General features: G+C 50.2%; 1 protein-coding gene across 2 annotated transcripts in view; it reads left to right on the top strand.

The window, feature by feature from the left end:
* RAD23B (RAD23 homolog B, nucleotide excision repair protein) overlaps window positions 1-16,148 on the top strand; it is a 452,986-nt gene that overhangs the window by 313,772 nt on the left and 123,066 nt on the right. For both annotated transcript variants that reach the window (XM_069630819.1, XM_069630820.1), the window contains exon 7: window positions 14,070-14,220. In XM_069630819.1, coding sequence (XP_069486920.1) covers window positions 14,070-14,220 — 151 coding nt within the window. The remainder of the gene's footprint in view (window positions 1-14,069; window positions 14,221-16,148) is intronic.

The following is a 16,148-nucleotide window of genomic DNA, read 5'->3' as shown; positions in this document are numbered from 1 at the left end:
CACCCCACTCCGGAGAGTTTGGTGGTGCAGGCGGCTACAGCCCCAGCTAAGCAGGCTGCGTACCCTACCATCCCTCCTGATAGGGACGACAAGCGCTTTGATGGTTGGGCAAATAAAGTATTTTCATCCGGGGGTGTGGCTTTAAAGGCAGCCAACTCTGTTGGTGCCTTAGCAAGATTCACTCTCTATGGAATTGTGTATCTTTGGTGGCTGAACATATTCCCGAAGGGGAGGAACGGGATGGCTTTCTAGCCCTCGTGCAAGATGGCAAGGATGCCATGTGTGAATCCGTTCAGTCTGGTCTGGACGTGGCAGACTGTGTCAGCCGGTCCTTGGCGGTGAGCACCGTGATGCGCAGGTTTGCGTGGTTGCGGAAGTCGGGGTTTGCTCCTGATGTGCAGTCCTGGCTTTTCAACATGCCCTTTGATGGTGTCCATCTTCTTGGCAGCAAGGCTGACGAGAGCCTTGAGAGGTTGCAGACCTCCAAAGCTGCAGCAAAGTTGTTGAGCGCTGCAGTACGTCAACCTCTGCCTTTTTGTACTAGGGGACAGCAATGGAGGGGAGGTTCCTTTCGATACTACTCTTCCTTTGGTAGATCGAGGGGAGCTGCCAGTCAAAGGGACAATTTAGGAGTACCAGAGGTGGAAAACAAGCTACTAGTGGTGCCAAAGCCGCTCGAGAAGTTTCCTCCTTGCCTTCAGGCACTGCCGCAGCCGCTTCCACTCAGTCATGAGGACATGTCCCATGGTTCGCCGGTTGGGGGAAGGCTGGCACAGCATCTTGTAGAATGGCGTGCCATTACTTCAGATGTGTGGGTTCCGGAGATAATAGCCCACGGCTACTGTCTTCCTTTCCGGCAGAGGCTTCACGACAATCCACCGGGGAAGCTCTTTGAAGAGCCCGGATCCGCTCCTTGCGCAGGAAATCCTATTCCTGCTGGAGAAAGGCGCCATAGAACTGGTGCCTGTAGCGGAGAAGAACAAGGGATGGTATTCTCCATATTTCTTGATCCCAAAAAAAGACAGGGGTTTGAGACCCATCATGGACTTGCGTGGTTTGAACAAGCTCCTCAGGAAGGACTAGTTCAAGATGGTTACTCTTTTCTTTCTGAAGTCCTCCAGGCTCTTCAACTTCAGGATTGGTTGGTGTCTCTCGACCTCAAGGATGCTTACTTTCATGGGTCGATTCATCCCAAGCACAGGAAGTACCCGAGGTTCGCGACTCGCATTTTCAGTTTCGCGTCCTGCCGTTCGGATTGATCTCCGCCCGAGGGTCTTCACCAAGCTAATGGTGGTGGTGGCAGCGTATCTCAGGAAAGGGGGGATTCAAGTCTACCCCTACCTGGACGATTGGTTGATCAGGGCGTGCTCTCCTGAGCAAGTCCTGGATCATCTGTCCGTCACCTGCTACTGCCTTCACAAGCTGGGCTTCCCCCTCAACTTGAAGTCTCATTTGACACTTACCCAGCGGCTCCAGTACATCGGAGCAGTGCTCAACACATCCCTGGGGCAGTGTTCGCCTCCCCAGGTGAGGGCTCATCACATTCTGCAGATGGTGGACAAGTTTCAACATGCCCAGTCTCCCGGCGTTAGTTCTTGAGGTTGCTCGGCCTCATGGCATCCTGCATCTATTGGTGCCGGAGGCCAGGTTGCGGATGAGATCTCTGCAGTGGGCTCTTAAGATGCAGTGGTCACAGTCCTCCGGCAGGATGTCTGATCCCGTTCAGGTGCCGCCCTCTGTGGCCCAGGATCTTCTGTGGGCTGCCAAAGGCAATCTCATGAAGGGAGCACCATTTTGGCTACCCTGGCCGGAGGTGACTATCGTGACGGACGCATCCCTCACGGAATGGGGAGCTCATGCCAACGAGTTGACAGTCAGTGGTCGTTGGTCTCTGTCGGAGTCCAGACTCCACATCAATCTGTTAGCGCTAAGGGCCGTCAGGCTAGCCCTGAAGGCTTTTCTGCCGTCTGTGCGGGGGAAGAATTTCCTGATTATGATGGACAATACAGTGGCCATGCACTACCTAAACCAACAAAAAAGGGGGGTACATGGTCACTCCCACTGTGCAGAGGCGATGCAGCTCTGGTTCTGGGCCATCCAGCAGGAAATTTCGATTGTGGCAGTTCATCTGGCCAGCGTCGAAAACGCGGAGGCGGACGCTCTGAGCAGGCTGAGAATGGTCTCTCACGAGTCGGATCTGGCTCAGGGTGTTCTTTTGGAGATCTTCGCTCTTTGGGGGACCCCACAATTGGATCTCTTCATCACCAGTGTCAACCGGAAGTGCGAAAGATTCTGCTTGTGGGAATTTCCTCTAAGAGGAGCCTTGGGGGACGCGTTTGTAGTAGAGTGGTCCTTCCCACTGCTGTATGTTTCCTCCAGTCCCCGTTATCCCGCAAGTGTTGCGGAGGTTACGGAGGTTCGGTTCCCAAATGATCCTCGTTGCTCTGGCATGGGCCAGGAGAGCGTGGTACCTGGACCTTCTCGACATGTCCATCTGCCCTCCACGCCGTCTTCCCTATCGAGACGATCTGCTCTCACGGGAGTGTGGTCGGGTTCTCCATCCAGAGGTCCAGTCTCTCAGCCTTCATGCTTGGTATCTGAAAGGTTGAGGTATAAGGATTTGGACCACCCTGAAGACGTGATGGAGGTGTTGCTTTCGGCCAGAAGGCCATCAACAAAATCCCTGTGCCGTTGGAGAAAGTTCTGCGACTGGTGCAGGGTACAGAATGTGGATCCTTTTCAATATTCAATTCCTGTGGTTCTGTCTTTTTTTGCTTTCATTAGCCCACAAGTGGGTACCATTAAGGGTTACCTGGCGACGCTGTCAATATTAAGCGCTCGTCTGAGGAGTGTTCTTATTTAAGATTCCTTTGATTTCTCAGTTTCTAAAAGGGCTAAGCAATGTGTTTCCACTGTCCGCTTTCCTGTTTGAGCCCTTACATTCTTGTCCATTGAGATTGTTGGCATTTAAGACTGCATTTTTAGTTGCGGTTACTTCCTCTCGCAGAGTGAGTGAGTTGCAGGCACTTTCCGCCAAACCACCTTTCACAGTGTTCCATAAGGACAGGGTTGTCCTTAGGGTTTGTCCTTTTCTTCTGAAGGTTGTCGGAATTTCACTTGTGCCAGAAGGTAATTCTTCCGGCGTTCTATCCTCCTCCGCATCCTGGTAAGGAAGAGGCGAGGCTCCATAGGTTGGATCCTAGGAGAGCTTTGAGTTTCTATCTCACGGTTGTCCCTGGTCAGATTGAACAATCAGCTCTTTGTAGGATACGCTGGAAGGCGTTTAGGTCAAGCTGTTTCCAAGCAGAACTTGTCCAGATGAATCATTTTGACGATCTGTGAATGTTACCATTTGGCCGGTAAGGACCCTCCAGTAGGCTTAGTGGCTCATTCTACTAGGGGTGTGGCTGCCTCTACTGCTCTGCAGATTGGTGTTACCATTCGTAATATTTGTGAAGCAGCCACATGGGCCTCTGTCCATACGTTTGTAAAACACTATATTTTTTTTTTATTTGATTCAATTGTACAAACAATTTTTTCAAAGGTAAAATAAAAAAACGGTCCAATATATCCGTAAAGTTCCATTAAGATCCCCTTCAACATTAAGTATTCCTAAAAAAGCAAAAGGAAAGTCCCTGCCAGGTCCTCCATTTTGACCATTTCCGATGTTATTGCAGCCTGACCTATTAAGTTCCTTACGTAAACCTAGTTGTACTAAAAATCTTTAACCAGGTTGTGTTGTCGCACTTCTTTCCATTATTTATTTAATCCCTTAGTCCGCTTCACAATGTTCACGTTTTTGTTTTGATTACGGTTTTTATAAGACGTGCTCAGACATTTTCACATATGAAGTCTTCTCCTTCGATGAGGTTTTTTCACACATTAGACCACAAAGAAGTTCCTCCTGTTCCCTTTACTTCGTTGTCAGCTTAATATTTTCGAAGAAGGATGCCACCGCAATCACATTTTTAGTATTTTCTCCTTCGTTAAAGGCCTGCCACCAATTATTCTCAGTCAGTGTGGTAAACGATTGCATTATTTTCCCTAGATAGACTGATCTCGATGTACTGATACCTTCACATTCGAGTAAAAGATGTCGGCTAGTTTCTACTGTCTCCTCTGATTTGCAGTATCTCCATTTGTTATGTGATAACAATTTCCTTATGAATTGAATTTCGTTAGTTTGTAGTTGGTTTAGCCGAAATCTCAGATGTTCTGGCCAAACTTTTATCCGGGAACTTTTTCAAGTAACTTCTGTCGTATAGTTTTTTCGGGACCGTTGGGAAGGCTTTCATCAACTTATATGCTCGCGCTATGTCCTCTGTCCTGATCCAGTCTGCTTCAAAGAGTTTTTTTGATATTTTGACTGGGTTTATTTCAAGTGTCTCTTGCGAGACCTCTAGATCTCTCAATAACTTCATATTTCTCAGCTTCCAGTCTTTTAGTGCATAATTCTTGTCCGTTGTCATCTCGTTCTTCACCAGCTCAAATGGTTTTGGTTTATTCTCCAACTGGAGTTTTCGGTATAACATTAGCATGTTTCTCTCCTGGATCGCTTTTAGTGACACGAGACATAGTTCTCTCCTTAATAGTGGCATCAGTGTTGATTGTGCCAGATTGAGCACATTCTTCCAGAAATAGCTCTCGTTTAATCCACAGTGCTTCAGGTATTAGGAACATTGCATCTGCTCCGTAAAGGATTGAAGGGACCACCTTTGCTTTATAAAAGTTGATTACTGCCAGTAGTGAAAATTTCCTGTATTTTTTGTCGATCATCCTTGCTTGTATGGTTAAAGTTTTTATCTTGGTCCATAGCAGGTTTTGCATTGTTGTTTCGGACTCACTGATTGACATCATGACTCCCAGATATTTGAAGTCTTTTACTTTTTCCAATTTTAGCCCCTCCGCGAACCAGTTCTGCTTGCTTTGTTTCTTCTTTTTCTTGCCTTCCCAGGCCATTATTTTGTTTTTTTCTGGATTCAGCTTTAGATTGTTTCACTTCAGATATGTGATCAAGTTCGTCAACTGTCTTTGCAGACCTATTGGCGCGTTATCCAACAGGATGATATCGTCTGCATATAACAGGCGCGATATTTTTTCACCACCAATAGTTGGAGGGAAGCATCTTATTTCCTTCTCATACTCAGCATAGTCAGCAATATACGCGTTATAATGCAGGGGCCACGGGGCAACCTTGCTTCACCCCTCTGAAGGTTGGAATTTTCCTCGACAGTAGTCCATCTTGCTCGAGCCTTACTTTAATAGATGTATCCTGGTACAATGTTTGAATTGGGCCCATAATAGCTGCAGGGCACTTCATAGCTTCCAGCTTTTCCCATAATATGTCCCTGTTGACCTGGTCAAACGCCTGTACCAGGTCAACAAATGCCATGTATACGGGTTGACCGGTCTGCATGGCCTTGGCTTTGATTGTTGTCAGCATCAATATATTGGTCGATGTTCCTGCGTTTTTTACAAATCCTGTCTGGAATGGATCGCCCCCGTTTTCAGCCCGCCGTATATTTTCCTAATAACATCCAGTAAGGATATTAGGTGATAGTGGCATGGATCTTCTCGATTTCCGCGTTTAAAGATTGGGACTACTATAGCTTTTCTCCATGAAGGGGGGCCCTATCTCTTGTTGTTTTAGGTCACTGTTTGTGATCCCATCAGGCCCCGGGGCCCTTGAGTTAAGTTTTTGATTTTTGCTAGGATATCTTCTTCCTTTGTTGTGATCTCCCATGGAGACTCAGTCTCTATCTTTTTTCGCAAGCAGGGACTCTCCATGAAAGGCAGTGGTGCATATAGGTTGGAAAAATGGGAGATCCACCTCGTTTCTCTGATGCTCTTTTGTAATTCGATAGTACAGGACATCATAGTGCCCTTTATTAGGGTCAAAAAGTCTCTTGATTGTTTCCCACATAATGTTTTTAACATTAGTTCTGAGTCTGCCTGTTATAGGGAATGCCTTTTTTGTATTATCCAGGATTTATAGTTCCTATTGGCGTTCTTCCAACTTTCATGCGCCAGTGTTGTACCGGATCTGTTTGCTATCCGTTTTAATTTTCGTAGGGTTCTTCTTGTTACTAATTCCTGGTTATAGGCATGGAGATAATTCTTTGGGGTCTCTTTGATTTTATTTGCCGTCTTTATATTTTTTTTAACAGTGTATAGTCCACCATCTTCTCCAGCATGGGGTCTGGCATAGATTCACATGCTCATGAATATTCCCCGTCAGGCCGGGAATCCTCAGTATAGAAAAAAATCAGTATCAGTTTCATTTCTGATCTCTTTCTTAGTAGTAACCAATCACTGGTCTCTGGGTCATACTGCCCCCAGCCAATGACTGCCCTCTCCCTAAGCCCCGCCTCTGGCAGCCATCCTCAGATTTTTACCGCACGTTCAAGTGTTGGGAGTCCTTGTGCTGTAGCTCTCGAGCTTTTGCTGCGTTTTCTCGCTTTTTCCAGGAGATCTTTCGGTTAAATAGAGCCTCAAGCTCCACCGTTTCTACATCCGATCAACGGGGATCCATTTCGGAGTTTTCTACGCCCCTCAAGGGTGAAGATTTCGTCGAGTTACGCTTTTGGAGGATTCCAGAAGTTCCGAGGCCTAGCCCGGACATGGCCCAGGAGAAGGGAAGCTCGACGCCCGGGAAGCTGTTCAGGACCTGCCCTGGATGCCAGCTTCAGAATGTTTTCAAGGAGGACGAGCATTCATTATGCCTCTACTGTCTCCATGAGGACAAGACGCACACGGAGAAGGACTGTGCGTTTTGTGGGAACATGTCGGAGCGGACCATGAAGGATCGCCACCTCCTTCTCGCCAACTGGCTGGAAGGGAAGAGCCAGTCAGGCGAGAAGAAGAAAAAGAAGTCCGAGTGGTCTTCTAAGTCCTGTGAGGGCGCCCCGGCGATGGGGGCCCAACAAAAGGCTAAGCACCGCCAGTCCGTGGGCACCGGGAGCGCCAAACGGTCGGGCTCCTTGGCTGCCAGGCAGGCCGCATACTCCCCGGCACCATCAACCACGAGCCAACGCTCTGGCTCGGGTAAGAGGAAGTCCGAGAACCCGGCGAAGCTTCTGGAGAGGCCCCGGTCGATCTCAAATATTCCGGCAGAGGGGGAGCTATGCTCGGACCCTCCCCCCAAGGTGAAGGCCCCAGGCGTACAGAAGGTGACGATGGCCTTAATTCACCCTGCTAAGACCTCGATTGAGGATGTCGCCGCGGCCCTGGCTCAGCCTGTGGAGGCTACACCAGTGGAGGCGACCTCAGGACCCAGAGTCTCCCTGCCACCACGGAGGGAGTCGTCTTTCAGACCCATTGAGAAGACCCCCACGAAGCCCTCGTTGGAAAAGGTGGGGGAGGGGCTGGTGGCCATCATGGATATGGACACGACCTCTGAAGAAGAGCTCATCGAAGTCGTGGAAGAGGCCCAGCCCATTGGGAGGGATCCCGACGAGGGTGACGAGAGCGACGGTGTCGCCGACGAGGCTCCTCAAGAGCCCTCGCGCCCGTCGTTTCCGGCACAGCAGGACACTTCGGCGGCCATTTTGTCAGCGATTCAGTCCTTATGCTCGGAGATAAGGACAAGGTTGCCCCTCCCCCCGACGGAGGTACCTGAGCCAGACCTGACGGGGGAACCGGAGCCAGGACCTTCGGAAAGTCCACTGCATAAGAGGACGACGACGCATCCTACGCCACCTCTCCCACCTCTGCGGCCTGCTCTGCCTTCCCCCCGGTCTACTACCAACAGGGATGATACGGGCACGGACATGGCTACGACAGGTACAGATGACGACGGAGGCGACTACGGGACGTGTCCCCCGTCGCCCCCTGCGCGGGCCTTCCCGCCCGATGAGATTGGATCCTTTCATACCATGATTTCCAGGGCATCCGAGCTCTTCCAGCTCTGCCCAGAAGAGAAGAAGGAAGGGTTCCTTTACCAACGGCCCGAGGCCAAAAGGAAGACGGTCATCACCGTACCGCTTCTTGATGACATCTGGGATGAGGGGCTCGCCCTCCTCAAGAACCCTGCCACAGCACCGGCAAAGAGGGACCGGTACGAGAAGTACCAGGTCCCCGACACTGCCCCCTTGTGCCTTTGGGCGCAACCTACCCCGGATTCGGTCGTCTCGGCGGCGGCAAAGAAGAAAGCTGGGGTGGGCATTGGCCTCAACATCAACTTCCCCGCCGGACGGCGAGGGCAGGAAGCTGGACACGATGGGACGACGGATCATCTCATCCGCAGCGATGACTATCAAGGCGGGCAACGCCCTGGCTATCGTAGCCCGCTACGACAGGGAGTTGTGGTTCAAAATCGCCCCTCTGTTGGACTTCCTTCCGGACGCCAAAAGGGCTGAGGCCCTTGAAAACCTACAGGAAGGTGAGATTGCTTCGGACCACGCCATCACGGTGGCAACGGACATCGCCGACACCGGTTTCCGTCAGTTGGGCAACGGCGTTTGCTTGAGACGACGAGGATGGCTCAAGGCCACAGATTTCCGCCAGGACGTACAAACCAAGGTTTTGGACATGCCCTTCGACGGGAACAACCTGTTTGGGAAGGCAATTGATGAGTCCCTTCAGGCCATCAAGACAGACACTGCCCGGACACTGGGAGTGCTCCAACAACGACGGCCGTCCTTTCGGAGCTCCGGAGGCAGACAAGGTGCCTCCAAGGGATCCTGCAGTGGCTCCTCCACGTACCGCCAAGCGGCAAGATCTTCGTCCCAGGAAGCCTAAAGGGGATGCGGCAAATCAGGTGGTACCCGTCATCGTCGACAGGAAGGTCAAGGAGCAAGGCGGCCTCCAAACAAGATTGAAGCGACCGTGGGGTCGGGGCCCCGCCGAAGCACCCCGGTGGGAGGGCCGGCTGACGAGGTGCGTCAGCGTGCGGGAGTCCATCTCCACCGATCGTTGGGTGCTGGACGCCCTGGCCCAAGGGCACGCCCTCGAGTTTCAGAAGTGGTGCCCTCGCGTTCCACCCGTGGCCAGGAGGGAAAATCACGTCCCTCAACTACTGTTGGAAGTAAGGGCGATGCTCAAGAAGGGTGCCATCAAGCTCGTCCCAAAGAGGCTTCGGGGCTCGAGTTTACTCAAGGTACTTCCTCGTAAAAAAGAAGACAGGAGGATGGCGCCCCATCCTGGACCTGCGACGACTGAACAAGTACATCAAGGCACAGAAGTTCCTTATGGTCACCCTCCAGCACGTGCTGGGACAGCTGGAGGAGGGCGATTTCCTGTCATTGTTGGACTTGGAGGATGCGTACTTCCACATCCCCATTCTAAAAAAAACGAAAGTTCCTCAGGTTCATGGTCCAAGGGCGGCACTACCAGTTCAAGGCCCTCCTGTTCGGATTGAAGTCGGCACCTAGGGTGTTCACCAAGTGCCTCGCACCGGTGGCGGCGCGGCTGCGCCTACAGGGGATCCACGTCTACCCCTACCTGGATGACTGGCTCATCCGGGCAAGGACAAGGGAGCTTGCCGTGGAGCACACTGCGAAGACCGTCCAGCTGCTCACGGACCTGGGATTTTCCAACTTTCCAAAATCCCGCCTGGTTCCGTCGCAAGTCGCCCTGTTTCTGGCAGCCAAGCTCGACACAGTGGCGCGGCTGGCCTCGCCGTCGGAGGAAAGGATCAGGACCATTCTGGGCAAGGTGCAGCGTCTGCTGGCCACGGACATGGCCAGGGTAGGATCTATCAAGTCCCTCCTCGGGATGATGTCCTCCTGCATTTATCTGGTGCGCCTTTGCAGGCTTCGGATGCGCCCCTTACAAGAGTTCCTAGACGCCCGCTGGGTCCAGTCGACTGGCAGCTTCGAGGACAGGATCCCTCAACGAGACGGTCCGGCAGGCGATCCGGTGGTGGGGTACCCGCTCCCATCAGTCGGCGGGCACAGACTCGGACCCCAGCTCACCAGGTGACGGTGACGACGGACGCCTACCTGGAAGGTTGGGGAGCGCACTCCGGAGATCTTCACGCGAGAGGCCTTTGGCTCCCGGAGGAGAAGTCACTCCACATCAACATCTTGGAGCTCCGCGCAGTGTTCTGGGCCCTCAGGTCCTTTCTTCCGTCCCTCAAGGGCAAGGTGGTGATGATCTTCATCGACAACACCACCACAATGTTCTACATCCGGAAGCAGGGTGGAACCAGGTCCCCGGCCCTATCCAAGGAAGCCCAGGATCTGTGCATTGGGCCATCGCCCAAGGGATGTTTCTGGTGCCTCTTCATCTGGCAGGAATAAAAAACACGATCGCTGACTCACTCAGCAGGGAGCTGCGCTCGTGCCACGAGTGGGAACTACTCCAGGATCAAGTGGATAGACTCTTCCGACGATGGGGCGAACCCCAAATTGATCTCTTCGCGACGAATTCCAAGTGCCGGAGGTTCGTCAGCAGGTTCCCCCAGCCGAGGAGCATGGGCGATGCTTTCTCGTTCCCCTGGGACGGCCTATTTCTTTATGCATGCCCTCCGCTGCCGTTGCTGCTCCGGCTCATCAACCAGCTCAAGAGGTCCCGGTGCAGGATGATCCTCGTCGCACCGGCGTGGCCGAGACAGATCTGGTTCACGGACCTTCTGGACTTGTCAACGTCCACACCAGTCAAGCTGCCGGCGGACGCAGACCTTCTCTCCAGAGAAGGAGGCGCCATTCTTCACCACAACCCGGAGTCGCTGAACTTGCAGGCCTGGCTCCTGCAGCACTAGTGTTTGGAGGGTACGACATCCTGGCCGACTGCAGAGAGGTTCTTGCAACGGCCAGGGCGTCCTCAACTCTCAAGTGCTACGGACATAAATGGAAGAGGTTCTCTGTCTGGTGCCGTGCACAGAAGATTAACCCTCTGCGGATTACGGCCCCTCAAGTACTGCCGTACCTACTGTCGCTGGCCAAGGCTGGACTGGCTCACGCCTCCATCAAAATACATCTGGCTGCAATCTCCCGATCTACCAGGACTACGGGACGGGCGTCCTTGTGGTCTCATCACCTGGTGAAAGAATTCATGAAGGGACTATTCCGATCATTCCCGCCGGTGAAGGCTCCTGCCCCGGCGTGGGAGCTTAATGTGGTGCTGACCAGGCTCATGGGGGGGGCCCCATTCGAGCCTATGCATTCAGCGCCTTTGAAGTTCCTGTCATGGAAGACAGCGTTCCTCGTGGACATCACCTCCGCACGAAGAGTGGGAGAGATCCAGGCCCTATCTTGCAAGCCTCCATACTTGACTTTTCATGACACAAGGGTGGTGCTGAGGACGCACCCCTCCTTTTATGCCCAAGGTGCCGTCGGACTTCCACCTCAACGAGCCCTTGGTGTTGCCAGTTTTCTTCCCGTCGCCATTGTCGCCGGCCGAGAGGACTTTGCACTCGCTGGATGTAGCTAGAGCGCTGAAGTTCTACGTGGACCGCACAAAGAGTTTTCGGAAGACGTCAGAGCTGTTTGTGAACTTTGGGACTGTGAATCAAGCGAAGGCTCTCTCGAAGACTTCCATTTCCAGATGGCTCTCCGGCTGCATCATGCACTGTCACCGTTTGGCAAACCGACCGCTGCTCGGCCCTCCGAGAGCCCATTCGACCAGCGCGATCGCTGCTACCACGGCGTTCCTGTCTGGTGTGCCCCTGCTGGACATCTGCAGGGCTGCGACGTGGAGGTCGACGCACACCTTCACAAGATTCTACTGCGTCGATCGGGGCTCCAGGGAGGAGTCCAGGGTCGGCCAAGCAGTGCTGCCAACCTGTTCGCCTAAGGTGAGCCTGGTGAGGAGGTAAGAGATGCTTAATGTTGAGCCTGTTGCCACCTCCCGTGGTTGTGCATGTGTGTACTGCTATGTATTCTCTTACTCATGAGCATGTGAATCCATGCCAGACCCCATGCTGGAGAAGGAACAAGTTACTTACCTGTAACTGTTGTTCTCCAGCATGAGTCTGGCATGGATTCACATGCGAACCCTCCCGCCTACCCCTCTGCGGCTCTTCACTTGGTCATACTGCCACTTACGTGCTACCAAATCTGAGGATGGCTGCCAGAGGCGGGGCTTAGGGAGAGGGCAGTCATTGGCTGGGGGCAGTATGACCCAGAGACCAGTGATTGGTTACTACTAAGAAAGACAGATCAGAAACGAAACTGATACTGATTTTTTTCTATACCGAGGATTCCCGGCCTGACAGGGAATATTCATGAGCATGTGAATCCATGCCAGACCCATGCTGAGAACAACAGTTACAGGTAAGTAACTTGTTCCTTCTGACTTTTTTTTGTAATGGCTTCCCCATCCATTATGATGGAATACTTTTCAGAAATTTGCTTAATTGCATTCTCTGTCAGTTTTAACCTGGATCCCTTGATGTTCACATCTAGATCATGGTTAAGAAACTGTTGGGATTTGTCGGTTCGGCCATCTTGTATGCTGTAAATTATGGACACTATTTAGAGTCCTTACCATCGCAAAACATTCCCAGCAGCTCCTTCGACACAAATGTATGGTCTAATGTCCCTGATTGTTCCAATCTTTGCCAGGAAGGGATCTCCAGATTTTTATCTGATCTTAACCAATGCAGGTTGTGCAGGTCTCTTGATCCCAAGATTTTTTCGAGGTTCTTACCTCTTTTCAGGATTGGCGCGGAGTTTGGTAAATATGGTCGTTGGTTTCCATTATTCTTGCATATAGCATTGAAATCCCCTGTGATTATTGTATGGTTGCAAGCTTGGTTTTCGGCATCTTCATCTAGAATGATTAAGAGGTTTTCCAGATATAACTCGTCCCCACTTGTATCTGGGTTCCAGTAAGTGTTAATTAGTAATATGCGCTCTTCCTTTTCTATATTTCTACTGTCTATGTATTTCCAGGATATAATTAGGACTTGAAATTGATCGAGAGAGTCCCTTTGTTCAGTCACCTCCAAACCACTACCTGCTCTTATTTCTGTAAGTAAACCGGCTGTGGGACGACCCTTTGGGCCCTGTTTCGCTGGTATGGCAAATGTTGAATATCCATCCATTTCCGGTTTCTGTGTTAACCATGTCTCCTGTAAACATAATAAATCCCATTACCCCAGATTCACATCACTCTTTGCAGTTAGGTGACTGAACCCATGTGTGTTCCAAGAGGCCATATCTATGAAGAATTTTCCCTGTGTCACTAATGAACATGCTTTTACAAGTTGGTCATCCTGCAGGATCCTGATCGGCTTTTCTGGTTGCTAGTTGTTTCTTTGTATGTATGTCCGACGATTTCCATGACCAGTTTGGCGGCGATCTCCTCAAAATTTCCGCTGTGAGATTGCAAGCACCGTTTTTTCCCTTTTCTGATTTGGTCTCCTCTATTCCCTGGACTCCATCCATGGGCAAGATTCGGCCTTTGGTAAGGTGGTCCTCTATTCTGCAATTTGATTGGGCTTCTAAAATTCTAAATTATTTTTCCCACCTCAGATGTTGGTACTGCTTTGCGAGTCTGTCATAGATGTGGAATACGTCGGAGGACACAATCCCCCTCAAAGAACAAGTTACTTTTACCAGGTAACGTTCTTTCGATGGGATGTTCCTCCGATGTATTCCACATCGCACCCCCTCTACAGAATTTCTTGTGCGATTGCAGCTTTCGTTTACGCAAGGCTTTCTGCTGTCATACTGGCAGGAGATTGGTGCCACATGTTCTGGGAAAAAACGACAACTGAGGCTACGGGTGCCGTGCATCCTAGATATAACATCTGGCGATGTCGACCCTCGATGGAGGCCCTCGAGGACAGCGTTATTGACTTCATCGACGCAGGACGTCTACGCCGAAAAGAAATCCGAGGCAGCACAGCTGTGGTGATTACTGTCATAAATGTGGAATACATCGGAGGAACATCCCATCGAAAGAACGTTACCAGGTAAGAAAGTGACTTGTTCTTCTCACAGCTAGCATTGGACCTTTATGGCCTGGATGAAGACAAACGTGCTGGTAATTTGCACCAAATATATCCTTCTGTGCCTGGGTGAAACAAGCTGAAATTGGCTTTGTTAGGGTATATGCACTGTCTTATTTCTAACCGTTCCCATCAGGTTATTTCAGTAATTATAAATATAATCTTAATATAGGGCATTCCTGGGGATCAAGAAAATCAGTCCTTGGTGGAGCCGCCGCAAGCAGTCAGCACTGCAACTCCCCAGCCTCTGCCAACAGCAGCAGCTGCAGCAGTGACTACAACTACCACCACCACGACTACTACTACTACGCCTTCTGCAGGAGGTAAGTTTATACCTTTTTGACACAAGCTTTTGACAATTCTGCCTCAAGGCAACAGTTTGAAAATGGCACTTTTTTTAGAATGTTATTTTCCTTTTAATAATTGAAGTTTCTTTATTGGTGGTCCTAAGATAATCATTCTTTTATTGAGGATTTTTACCTAATTGTTCCCTCTTAGTGAACTTGGCCATTTTTCTTCTCAACTGTAACCTATATTATTGTCTTAGCGCACTAAAAGAAGGGCTCCAGGTTTAATTTCTCCACTGATTTTCATTCTTGAAACGTCCTACATGCATCTGGTTGGGAAGTAATTTTACTTTGTCTGGCCAGCAATATTGAGAAATATTTTCTTCCTAAATGGTGGCAGCCATTATTTAATTCACATCCAGACGCTGTTAGATTTGTGCAAGATGAATTGTAAAACTTCCACCCATCACCTTTTTGTTTTGATGTCATATTTTTGTGCCTTTGTTTCTTGTCTCCGCTTTATTTTCTGGTTACATCAAAACATTTCCTTATTTGCAAAATTAACATTTAATGCCACAACCATCAAGATATGTCACTTGTGTAGTTTTCAGGGCTTAATTTGTGAATTTGACCCCTCCAGCCTCAACATACCCTTTGAGCTGGAGGATCCTTTTACCATTCATCTTGTTACTATTAAGTTCCGTGTTGAAGTGGATCTCCACATAGGCAAATCCCAGTGCTACTTTGTCAAGGCAGATCATTGGTGATATAATGGGAAGTAACATTTCTATTTCGAATGCCGAAAGCCTTACCCAGTGAGTACATTATTTCAGAATATAATTAGATGCAGATTTGTGATTGATAGGCAGAATTCTTAGAAATGTGCTAAAGTCCTCTCTACCTTAGAGACCCCGGGCAACTTTCGTGGATTTAGTGAGACCCTTTTTCCCACACTCTCCTGTATTTTTTTTTAAAATTGAATTTATTGAAACATTTAGGTTATGACATTACGAAGACAATCATAGATCCTCAGAAATAAGTTCAAAGTGTGTACACAACCTGTACCCCCTACAGTCACCCCCTACCCCCCGTCATGGTTCATAGAGCAACCGGTACGGCAAGGGTCCAACACAGTAAAATAAAATGTATTAGAAACGGTGGGCAGTTCTAGTGTAAACGCTCGAAACGTAGGGCCCAGGGCCCCTGGGCCAAATCGTCATCCTCATTGGGCTCCTCCAATCCTTGAGGGTGGCGTTCAGTGAGTACCGTCCTCCACTCACGTGGTGGCTCTAAAATGTCCCTCCCATATTTGTCGAAGAAAGGGAGCCACACACCCTCAATATTGGTCTTAGATTCGTCAATCAAGTGAGTAAGGAACTCCATGTCATGTGAAGTTTAATCACCCAATCCTTTTCCCCAGGAGGTTGGGGGGGGGCTTCCATTTCTGAGCCCAACATCTGGCTGCCACCAGCATGACCTGTAACATATGGTCATGTCACTTTCGGGCCTTCCTCCACCTCAATACCGAACAGGACCAACCATGGGGATGGGGTTCTATCAATACCATCCACTCCCTTTGTCCAGGATAGGACCTCATTCCAATAGGTTTGTGCCACCCGACATTTCCAGCACATGTGCACATAGTCGCCCCGCTCAGTGTGGCACTTCCAACAATGTGGGTCATAACCCTTTCTCATTATGGCTATTCTCTGCGGTGGGTAGTGCCATCTATGGATTAATTTCAAGGCCTGGTGGTGATACTGGGGTGCAGCTGTGGAGCGGTTGGCTTGTCTACACATCTTGGTCCACCTCCTATCAGTAATGGGTGCACCCAAGTCTTTTATCCACTTTACCTGGGCCGAGGGGGGATCCCTCGGGGTGGACAGCAATAGGAGGCCATAAAGCCTGGATATTACACCTTTGGAACCTTTATGCGTGATCAGGAGTTTTTCAAAGTCTTCTAA

Source organism: Ambystoma mexicanum, chromosome 6q (assembly GCF_040938575.1).
Source record: "Ambystoma mexicanum isolate Mex_15411 chromosome 6q, UKY_AmexF1_1, whole genome shotgun sequence".
NCBI classification, from domain to species: domain Eukaryota; kingdom Metazoa; phylum Chordata; class Amphibia; order Caudata; family Ambystomatidae; genus Ambystoma; species Ambystoma mexicanum.
Note: the sequence above shows the minus strand (reverse complement) of the source record. Positions and strands in the feature narration are given on the sequence as shown.